This window comes from Diabrotica virgifera, chromosome 6 (genome assembly GCF_917563875.1).
Source record: "Diabrotica virgifera virgifera chromosome 6, PGI_DIABVI_V3a".
NCBI classification, from domain to species: Eukaryota; Metazoa; Arthropoda; class Insecta; order Coleoptera; family Chrysomelidae; genus Diabrotica; species Diabrotica virgifera.
In genome coordinates this window covers 41,026,117-41,038,180 of record NC_065448.1, presented here as the reverse complement: position 1 = coordinate 41,038,180, position 12,064 = coordinate 41,026,117, and the positions used below count along the sequence as shown (strand labels likewise).

General features: G+C 36.1%; 1 protein-coding gene across 1 annotated transcript in view; it reads right to left on the bottom strand.

Moving 5' to 3' along the window:
* The window catches only part of LOC114333545 (aminopeptidase N), a 237,685-nt gene that overhangs the window by 131,515 nt on the left and 94,106 nt on the right, over positions 1-12,064 (bottom strand). The window contains exon 2 of the mRNA XM_050652739.1: positions 8,564-8,619. Coding sequence (XP_050508696.1) covers positions 8,564-8,608 — 45 coding nt within the window. The 5' untranslated portion in view covers positions 8,609-8,619. The remainder of the gene's footprint in view (positions 1-8,563; positions 8,620-12,064) is intronic.

The following is a 12,064-nucleotide window of genomic DNA, read 5'->3' as shown; positions in this document are numbered from 1 at the left end:
TAAAAACAATAATAAATTATAAACAGTTTAAAAGAACCATAAAAAATATGATATTAACTAAAACAATTGAATTCAACATTTTCTAAAAATTAATTTTCTAGCCAAACTGTCTTCTAGTAAATATAGTTGCGCCATGCCGATTAGGTCTTCTCTCCTCTCACTTTCAATTGTATTTTGTCAATCATAGAGTATGTAAATTATACCAGCCACAAGTACTTACTGTTTAAAATTGTACAATTGGATTGTACACCTTCAGGGATTAAGGTTACAATACAGGTATTAAGTTGCCTAGTGTGCTTTTTCCCTGAAGTGGGTGCATTATATTAAATATAATATTATTGTTAATTACAATGTACAAAATTCTTCTTTGGAAATAAAATTGAATTGAATTGAATTGAATTGAAAGGCTCTGGATAAGATTTTTTCAATATGACTATTTCAGGTGAGTTTTTGATCAAGGGTTACCACCAGATATTTTACTTTTCTGGAATAGTCTAGTGTGATGCTATTCATAACTGGAGCCTGTAAATTGTATTTACGTCATCTTGTGAACGGTATGAGAGTTGTTTTGCTAGTATTGACATTTAAGCCCTCCTTCGAACACCAGTTTTTGATTTCGTTTAGAGCAGTTTTCATGAGACTAGATATAGTCTGGTCATTCTTCTTCTTTAAGTTCCATCTTCTATCGAAGGTTGGAAATCATCATGGCAATGCGGACCCTGTTGACTTCCGCTCTAAATATCTCTGCACTACTGCATTCGAACCATTCCCGTAAGTTCTTAAGCCAGGATGTTTTTCGTCTTCCCACATTTCGCTTTCCTCGGATTTTGCCTTGCATAATAAGTTGTAATAATGAGTATTTTTGCCCTCTCATCACATGTCCCAAGTACTCAAGTTTTCGTCTTTTGATAGTTAGTATTATTTCCGGTTGATTTCCTATCCTTCTAGTTACTTCCACGTTCGACATTCTTTGAATCCATGATATTCGTAGGATTCTTCTGTAACACCAAAATTCAAAGGCGGCCAACTTATTCAAATGGACTTGTTTCAACGTCCACGCTTCCAAGCCATAAAGAAGAGTAGAGAACACGTAACATCGAAGCATCCTTAGGCGTAGTTCTAACCTTATATCCCGACAACAAAGAAACTTTTTAAGTTTAATGAATGATGCACGTGCTATTCCAATACGAGTCTTAATTTCTTTGGTTTGGTCTACATTTGATGTTATCCATGTTCCTAAGTATTTGTAGTTATCCACACTCTCAATCACAGTATCTTCAATAGTTAATTGGATGTTTACGTGTGCTGATTTAGTTATCATCATGCATTTAGTTTTCTTTAAATTCATCTTCAGTCCGTACTCATGACAGCGTTCATTAAGGCATTGCATTACGTTCTGTAAATCATTGTTGTTATCTGTTATTATTACTGTATCGTCTGCAAAACGTAAGTTGTTCAAAACTTCTCCATTGATAGATATACCTTCTATTGAATTTGAGAGCGCTTCTTGAAATACCGCTTCACTGTAGACATTGAAAAGTAGTGGAGACAGCACGCAACCCTGACGGACTCCTCTCTGTATTTTGATATCTTGGGTGTCCTGGTTGTCAACTCTTATCTTGGCAGTTTGATTCCAATATATATTAGATATAATTTTCATGTCACGACTGTCAATATTTTTGCTTTTTAATATATCTACAAGCTTTTTATGTTGAACTTTATCAAATGCCTTTTCAAAGTCTACAAAACATAAGTACATATCCTGATTCATGTCCATGCATCTCTGGGCCAGCACATTCAAGCCGAACAAAGCATCTCGTGTGCTCATACCATTTCTAAAGCCAAATTGTGTGTCACTGATTTCATATTCGAGAGTTTTAACAATTCTACTGTGTATTATTTTCAAAAATGTTTTAAGTGTGTGACTCATTAAAGATATTGTTCTGTGATCCGAGCAGGTTATTGCACTTGACTTTTTGGGAATTGCTACAAAGGTCGATTGCAGCCATTGTTTGGGGATTGTGGCAGTCTGATATATTAGATTAAAGAGTTCAACCATTACATCAATACAATCGTCATCAATAAGTTTTAATAATTCGATGGGCACATCATCTGGTCCAGTAGCTTTACCCTCTTTCGTGTTTTTAATGGCATAGATGACTTTGTCTCTTAATATTGGTGGTCCGGTATCCTCTGTGATTTCTAATGACAGTTCTCCTCTTTCATCATTAAAGAGTTGTTGGATGTAATTGGTCCATTGACACAATCTCTCCTTCATGTCAGTAATAATATCCCCTTTATCATTTTTAAGGGTATTCGTTCTTGTGCTTTTTCTAGAACCTGTCATTTCTTTGATTTTTTTGTGTAAATTAAAGCTGTCATACTTTTTATCCAGGTCTTCTATTTCTTTGCATCTGTCGGAGAGCCACTTCTCTTTTGCCTCTCGAATTTTATTTCTGATGTTTCTCTGAATTTCTTTGTATTTATTCGGGTCTTTTGTTTTATGTTTTCTTCGTTCTTCCATAAGTTCAAGAATTTCTACTGTCATCCAAGATTTTGTTTTTTCTCCAAGTGGTTTGAGTGTTTCTTTTCCAACTGATACTAAGGCATGTTGAATTTTTCCCCATTTTTGGTCAACAGTCAGAGTTTTCGCACTATCTTCTTTGACTTTCCTTAAGTTCTCGTTTATTTTAAATTTTGTTTCCGCATAGGTCTTGTCTTGTTTGAGCCGCCTTGTATCCATGATTTTATTGAAGCTAGGGCTCTTTACCTTCTTTAGTTTCACTCTCATAGACAAAACAACCGGGTTGTGATCGGAGGATATGTCCGCTCCTGGATAAGTTTTAGATGATATTATAGAATTTCTATATCTTCTGTTGACGATAATATAATCTATTTGATTTCTGACTATTTTGAGTTCCTCATTGATACAGAAATCAACAAGCCTATCGCCACGTTCATTTCTTTCCCCGAGTCCATATCGCCCCACACAATTCTCCACTTCTCCTTGACCGACTTTAGCGTTCAAATCGCCCATTATAATATTTATGTCATGTCTTTTAGTTAGCTTTAACACATTGCCAATTTGTTCGTAGAAGGCCTCTATGGTGTCTTCATCCTTGTCTGCAGTGGGTGCATATACTTGGATTATATTTATTTTACGATTTAAATGAGAGTTGAGAGACAGCATTAATACTCAATCAGAGTAAGGAACAAAGTTACAAACGGCTTTCCGAGAATTGTTATCAACTATAATTCCAACTCCCTGTTTGTGATTGGGGTCGTTGTTTCCGGAATAATACAGTGTTCCATTTCTGGTGTTACATTTTCCTGATCCAGGCCATTGTATATCGCTAAGGCCCAGTATGTTAATCTTCATTCTGCACATTTCCGACACAGCGTTATCGAGTTTGCCTGATTGGTATAAACTTCTTACGTTCCATGTTCCAATTTTCAATGCTATAGAGTTATTCTTCTTTGTTTGACAGGGATTTACCTTGATGACGACCTGAGAGGCCCTGTCGTCTAAATCTGATTGTCCTCCCCTGCCGGATCTTGGATTCCGAGCTCCATGATCATTAAGTAAATTATCAATTAGTGGGTCCATGATGATTTTTACTAAGGATATCCACGCGGATCTTTAATGTGGTAGTCATCCCGTGGCTTTCCACATCTCAATGCCGTTGACTAATTTAGCTCTTCCGCCTTCGGAGTTAATTTCTCGACTCCAGGGCAATGAAGTGCCCTACCACGTGTCGGTTCTTCCACCCGTAGCTGTTGACCAACAAGTGGGTGATTACTTATACCGGCAATCGTTCGGCTATTTTAACAGCTCCAGTATCCAATAATAGACCGATCCAGGATCATTTCCCTTACGCTCTATGTTGGTTCTGATGCTGCTGTCTGGTCATGCTTGCCCCTAATTGTAACAACTAGATCATCTGCGTAGCCTTGAGTTGTAAAAATCATGCAACTTAGTAAGGAGGTCATCCACAACTAGAGACCACAGCAGGGGCGATAGTACTCCCCCTTGAGGGCACACCTTTACTGCTGTCACAGTTACAGACTCTCCCCCAATACTAGCTGTGATGATTCTGGTTTTTAGCATGGACTGAATCCATTGTATTATTGAGGCTTCAATGCTCCTCTTTAATAGTGCTCTTTTTATGGATAGTACGGTGGTGAAGTGTGGCCTGTAAAGAGGAAGCAAGAAAATAATATGGAGCAGTGGCGGCTGGTGACTCAAAAATTTGGTAGTTCTGCAGTATTTTTTGGTTTTTTTTAATTCAATATCTTTTAATCGTTGTATTTTACAACGAGGCTTTTAGTTTGATATTTTACACCATATATTTATTCATTATATATCTATTAAAAAATAATAAAGAACTTACCGATTTTCTTCTTTTCAAATTGAAGATAAATCCAATTATATCAAAAATAGCAATGATACATTATGGCACACTAGTAATTGTTTTATAGTTTATGTTTTTAGTAGAATTTTATCGATAAATACGCGAAACTAAGGAATGCAAACGAAAAAACACTACAAACAAAATCGCCACAACAATAATTGCATTATAGGGTCTTACGAACTAACTACACACAGCCAAATATATTATTTTTTTTTTATAAATAAGCTCGATTCGTCGATTTTTTTTTAAAGCAAACTTGTCTATAACTTTTTCATTAAAGTTTGGTATTTCTTTTATAAGTGTTTTTTCTACTGACAACATGGTTAATGCTACAAGTCGGTCTTCAGTCATGGAATTTCTCAAGAATGTTTTAATCCGTTTTAAACTCGAAAAGCACCTTTCAGCTTCTGCCGTACTCATGGGCACTGTAATTAGAATTTGAAGCAGTTTTACAGTTTCTTGAAAAGGCTCTGTTAAATTATTTTCAATTAAAAATTTTAAAAAAGGTATTGCCCCATTAGTGTCTCTACAGTCTCTTCTAAAATAAATAACAGATAATTCAGTCTTCAAGCGCTCCCTATCTAAATTTGGATATGACGCGCAAGTCAGGCTTAAATTATCATCTGGGAAATTAGCACAATAATTATCAAATTGCTCAGGATAAAGCAATGAAGTTGCAAGTAGGTGATTTTTAAAAGCAAATCTATCATTTGCACAATTTATGATTATATCACAAACTTCGATAAATGCTCTCCGATGATCTACTGGACTGTTATCCTTCCGTAACCTTTTAGTTGGTAATGGTTCAACGCATAAACTAGAACCTTGGTCAATGGTATCATCTATTGAATTTCTAACTGAATTCATGTATCTTTCGAAATCTGTCACCTTTTTATTGATTTCCAAAGGATCCGTTTTAGTCTTTTGAAGGGCATTATACAAAACGTCTACTTGTGGCATTATGCGATGGAAAAATGTTAACCAAAAAACAAAATTTTGATCCACTAGTATTCTTCGAATGGAAGACGCTGAACTACAGACAGCTGCCTTATCAAACGATTCTTCTATTTCTTCCATACATTCGATAAAAGAAGATCGATGTTCAAACACAACATTAACAGTTCGAATATTGAAGTTCCAGCGAGTTGGAGCGCCATGAGGAATTTTCTTTTGGACGATTTTATCTAAAACTGCCACTCGTTGTGGCGAATTTTTAAAAAAGGTAGGGATTTCATTTAAATTTCCAAAAAAAAGTCTAACTTGAGAGTTTTCGGAACAAGCCTTAGACATTATTAAATTTAATTGATGCGCGTAACAGTGTACAAAATGAGCAAATGGATATTTTTCTTTGATTCTGGCTTGAACTCCTGCGTGCTGTCCACACATGACCGCTGCCCCATCATAACTCTGAGCAATTAGTTTATTATTTGAGTTTTCCAGGATAGGATCCAAAACACTGAAAATGTTTTTGCTTAAAGTATCTGCATTTAATTTTGAAGGTACCAAATATGTCCAAAATCGTTCTACCGGTGCTCCATTTCGACAATATCTAAATACTACAACCATTTGTGATTTTGCTGAAATGTCTGTAGTCTCGTCGGCCATGACAGCTAGATATGGAGATTCCCGAATTTCCTCCAAAATTTTATCCTGGCATAATTCCAACATGCAGTCCAAAATATAATTTTGAATTTCTTTAGAAATGCCCTTAAAAACCGTCGATTCTTCCAAGTGTTGTGCTAAAGTTCTATCCAATTCAACAGTAAAATTTATGAGGCCGCGAAAAATTCCAGGATTGTCGGATGTTTGTGTCTCGTCGTGTCCCCGAAGCGCCAATTCGAAAACACTACAAAATTTTATGCAGTCTATAATTTTTGAGAGAACATACCTATTTTTTGTTACAGCTTCATTGAATTTTTGAATATTTATCCAGTATGCAGAATCTAACTGTTCTTTAATATTCACGGAGCCTAATAAAGCATATTCCATTTGATTGTGCAAATGATGCTTAGAAGTTTCGTGCTTTTTTATTTTATCACTTAAATGTACTAAGTCTGTTACACCAACTTGCGTCCATGACTTATCACCTCCAAAGAGTACACAAGGAAAACAGAAAAGAGCGTTTTTTCTGTTGCAGCCACATATCCAACTATTTCTCGTATAAATATCGCAATTAAATTGTCGTTTGTAATTTTTCCCTCGGCTTGATCCTTTTTTTTCGATTTTAATATCCGGCAAAGGACGTCCTTTGCATTTTAATTCTAGTTTTTCGTCATAAGAATATTTAAAGAATCTCTTAACATTAATCAAATTATAAATAACATCCATCCTGAACAGCACTTTTATTCTCATATACTTAATATAAATACCGAATTACGTGCAGGACAACTTATTTTAACAGTCGTCGCGTCGCGATCACCGATTATTTAAAATTACAATAAACGTAGGTTTGTACACACTAGTTCGAACTGCGACAAATGCAGCTCAAATATTGCTTTCAGTCGTCGCCTGAAAAGTGTAGGCGAGGGTTGAGCGGGTGTTATCGGGGATATCTTTAACAGTTCACAGCTCGGAGTAGCACCGGTCCGGTCAAATAAGTGGGACTTGCTATCGCCATGAGATGCGACGGACGACAGATTAAATAAAGGCGGCCATGCACGAAAACCATCTAAATGAATTTAGATTTTATAAGTTGTGATATTTTTTATTTAATTTTCAAAGTAATTTTGTTTGGATTATTTTGGTGGTTCTGCAGCTCCGCAGCACTTATATACCAACCGCCACTGATATGGAGGCAGCTGAAATGAAACTGTCACGGTGGATGCTGGGTAAGACTAGAAGAGACAGGATCAGGAACTTGATTAGGGAAAGAATCTGGGTGACTACAGTCTCAAAAAAGGTTCAAGAACAAAGACTGCAATGATTTGGTCACGCCAGACGTAGAAATAAAAACTATATGAGATGAAGGATAGAGCTGTTAGAATATGATGTAAAGAGAGGTACAGGAAAACACAGAAGAAGATGGAAGAACTGTGTGACAGAGGACTTGAGAGAAAAAAGTTTAAATGCCGAAGACTCGATGAAGAGGAACAAGTGACGAAGAAGAGTGAATAACGGCGAACCCTGAAAAGGGAAAAGCTGAGGACAACAAGGAGAAGAAGGATTGCTTGAATAGTATATTGTATTGTTTGTTACAAGTTATTATTAGTAACTATTCATTAAGGATCCTAATCAACTCATCATTATCATTATTCTGGCTTTGCAACCTTGTGATGTCCTAACCTCCTCAAGAATTTCTCTCCGGTCGTCTCTATCCATCGCCTTTTCCCGTCAAGCACGTATTCTTATATTTCTCACATCTTCATCGATGTTATCAAGGAAGCTTATTCTAGGTCTTCTTCTTCTTCTCTGACCAATGGGTCCATCAAGGAGCATTTTTCTAGCTGTGTCAGTTTGTTTTATCCGCATTACATGCCCTACCAATGTCAGACGTCCTATATTAATGAATTTTACAATATTTGGTTCCTGGTTTATTCTATAAAGTTGTATTATCTTCTCCGCACTCCACTGCCATATTCCAGAGTTTTTTTCTAAAATGTAGGATTGTTGCCACCTATTTGTTGATTTAACACCTCTGACACCAGCCTGGTATTTTACTATTACCTGTTCTGCTTATGGTGCCATACGGTGGAATAGTATAATGCAGGATGTTTTATACGCTGCACTTAGAAGCGCGATTTCTCTGTGGTTAAAGCATTTAAAGAATCTCCTTTTTTGTGTATGGTGGAAAGTATTCCAATATTACAATCACTGGTGAGGGTTTTCTGAGTCCATATTTCTTTTAGGAGTTACTGTAGTGCCATTATGGTATCATCGTCACCTTCTTTATATCAAATGGATATAAAGAAGGTCTAACCAACTCAACTGGATTTAAAAATAAAGAGTTATATTGCAACACTTTTCACACTAGAGTACCTTTCATAGCAAAAGACAGATAGAATACAGTCATGTTATCGATTTTTACTGTTGCAGTTGTAATAATTATGTATTGGAAATGAAGATGAAGAATAAGAAGCAACACATTAACCGGAAATTAAATAACTCGATTCTTAAATATTACCATCATTATATCTTATCCAAAATTTACTTACTATTGTTATATATCCGAAGATTAAGGGAAGGTACCACCTCCGCATTTTGTATAAATCTGGAAATAAGAAACAAAAATTAGTATACAACAATCTACTATCCAAGAAACTAGTTGCGATAACATAAACTCCTTTGCACAAGTTAGAATAGAAGGGAAAACTCCAAATTCTTTCTGCGTAAATTCTGGACTCAGACAGGGAGATCCATTGTCCCCATTGTTGTTTAAGGGCATAATCGCAAAATGTCACCTGTCATAATGTTCAATGTGTTTTAAATGGGTTCATTTTTTCGAATCCTGAGAAAACTAATAAGTATTTTTGAAAAATTTAAACAAAGAATGAAAGATTACGTTATATTATTACCGAGGGCCAAAAGTCCCTGAAAACTTCTATAATGTTTATTTCGATAAGTTACAGGGGTGAAAATAAAACAGAAAATTTAGGGTACTTTTAATGTCAAATATTTTAAGGGACTTTCGGACCTCGGTAATAATGAAACCTTTCATTCTGCGTTTGAATTTTTCAAAAATACTTATTAGTTTTCTTAGGAATCGAGAAAAATGAAACCATTTAAAATACATTGAATATTTTAACAGGCGACATTTTGCGTCTATGCCCCTGACCTTAGAATATATCATGAGAAAAAACAGATATAGCTGCTCGGAGAACAAATATTGGAGTCGCCTTTGCCGATGACGTAGATTCAGTAGCACAATCAGCATTAGAAGTTGGATATTTTCTCGAGCTTTGAAGAAGGTGCATTAAATATAGGTATAGAAGTAAATGAAAATAAAACAAAATACATAGTTGTTTCAAAACAAGGCGAACAAGGTAAAATGTTACTATAAACGATCATAACTTAGTGGTTAAAGAATTTAAATATATAGGATCAACAATCACCAGTGACAACAAAATAGAACGAGAAGTTGAAACGCGAATATTAGCGGGAAACATAATTTTCTTTGCAATGCAAAGTCTAATGGAGGCAGCTTGACAAATAAATGTAGACGCACACACGACAACGAGTTAGAGGTCAGAGTCTCTCTTCGTTAAGGAATATCTAGTGACATAAAGGTCAATAAACGAAGATGGGCAACACATGTGATAAGCAGTACAGAAAATTTCCTAGACGTCTGCTGCCGGCTTGTATCGTATTGTTTATTTCTTGTGATCCGAAATTTTCTTCAGCAATTGTTGTTCCAAGATACTTAAATTCTCTGAAAGTTTAAGTCATCAATGGTGATACTCTGCCCGATTCTATTTCTATTTCGATTATTGCGGCTCATATACATATTTAGTTTTGTTATCATTGATTAGGACCCCATCATTTCTGTTTCCTTCTCGATGAAAGTCTCTTTCATCCTTAATCTGGTGTGTCCTATTATATCGATATCGACTGCAAATGCTAACAGTAAGTTTGGATCTTCTCGATGGAATACTGTAGTCGATTTTCGATTCTTCGACTTCTGATTATGTATTCCAGAGCTAAAGTGAGGGGTTTTTGTGAACATATATCTCCCTTTTTTGGTCCATTGTTTATTTCAAATGTCTTAGTATTATTGTCCAACTCTCACCTTACATTGTAACTCTCTCTCTCTCTCTCTCTCTCTCTCTCTCTCTCTCTCTCTCTCTCTCTCTTGTCGTTTCCCCATTACTGAGGATCGTGATTTCTTTCAATATTCCTAACAATGTTCCTCCATTGGTCTCTATCATCAGCTGCTTTAAGAGCTTCGCAGAATGAGCTTCCAGCTGAATGCTTTATTTGGTCAGACCATCTAGTTGGTGATCGTCCTCTTGATCTTCTCCCCGGAACGTTTCCAGAAAAAATTAATGTCTCCAAACTGTCGTCACCTCTGCGAACCACGTGACCAAAGAATTTCAGAATTCGTTGCAGACATATTGTGGATAGAATTTTTTTAATATTGAGTTGGTTTAGAATGGAAACGTTTGTCCTATGAGCTGTCCAAGGTATGCGCAGCATTCTTCTCCAGCACCACATCTCAAAGGCATCAATTTTTTGGCGCTCGCATGCGCGAAGAGTCCAAGTCTCTGCTCCGTATAGAAATATTGAGAATACAAGGGCATTCACCAGTCTCATCTTGATATTTTGAGAGATAGATCTGTCTTTCTAAATTTTAGTTAGGCGACTCATCGCATTTTTTGCCATACCAATACGTCTCCGAACTTCTGCTTCACAGTTACCATCGTTAGTTATACTAGACCCGAGATAGATAAAGGTGTTTACTATCTGGTATTCCTGTAACATGTTAGTTAGTTGAATAGTGTCGAATATGTCGATCACCATTATTTTTGTATTAGCTTTATTGATTTTCAGACCAACTTTATTGCTTTCGTACTCAACTCTTCTCAGAAGATCAAACATTTCTTGCTCATTTGCTGCTATAAGTGTAGTGTCATCAGCAAATCTTAAATTGGAGATTTCCCTATCAGCTACTGTTACTCCACCGGCCCATCCTTCTAAAACCATCCTCATGACATGTTCACCATAAATGTTAAATAAGTCAGGTGACAACACGCATCCTTGTCTAACACCTTTCTCGGTCTTGAATTGGTTTGAGAACTTCTGATCTAGTCGTACTGTCGCTATATTAGACTGGTACAGATGTTTAATAAGTGTCACCAGGTGCATTGGTGCGCCTATTTCTATTAAAATTGACTACAAATTTATCCAGCTTACACAATCAAATGCCTTTTGGTAGTCAACGAAGCATATAAGCATAGGTACTTGAAATTCTCTAAAATTTTCAATGAGTTGTCTCAGGTTCAGGATTTGTTCCCTTGTACCTTTACCCTTTACAAACCCCGCTTGTTCCTGAGGTATTTAGTAATGTAGATAGGTTTTTAATCTGTTTTTGAAGATATGCAACAAGATTTTACTAGCATGTGTTATTAGTGACAGTGTGCGGTAGTTTTCACATCTGGTAGTAGTTCCTTTTTTGTGTAGTGGGATATAAATTGAGGTACACCAATCAGATGGCCATTTTCCTGAATTCCAAACAGCGACACAGATAGAATGGATGAAATGTAATCCTTTGTCACCTAGTAACTGTAGTATTTCACATGGTATTGAATCAATGCCTGGGGATTTATTTCTCTTTAGTGATTTAAATGCATCTTTGACTTCAGCGAGTAAGAGAGAAGGTTCTCTAGGGTAGTCAGAAGGCCACTGATATTCTGCTGATACCTCGTTATTTTTATATAGACCGCCACAGTAGTTTCGCCATGTTTCCAATATTTCATCAGTATCGGTCTTTAAATTACCTTCATTATCTATTACAGATCATGTTTGAGGTTTAAATTCTCTGGTAAGGAGTTTGATCTCCTGGAATAAGTCCCTCGGTTCATTTCAACAGCCATGTTCCTCTATCTCTCTGCATATTTGAGAAATGTAATCAAATTTATCTTTGCGGCACTGTTTTCTGATTTCTCCCGATAACGCTCTGTATTCATCGCTTGCTCTGTATCTACTTTTATGTTCTTTTC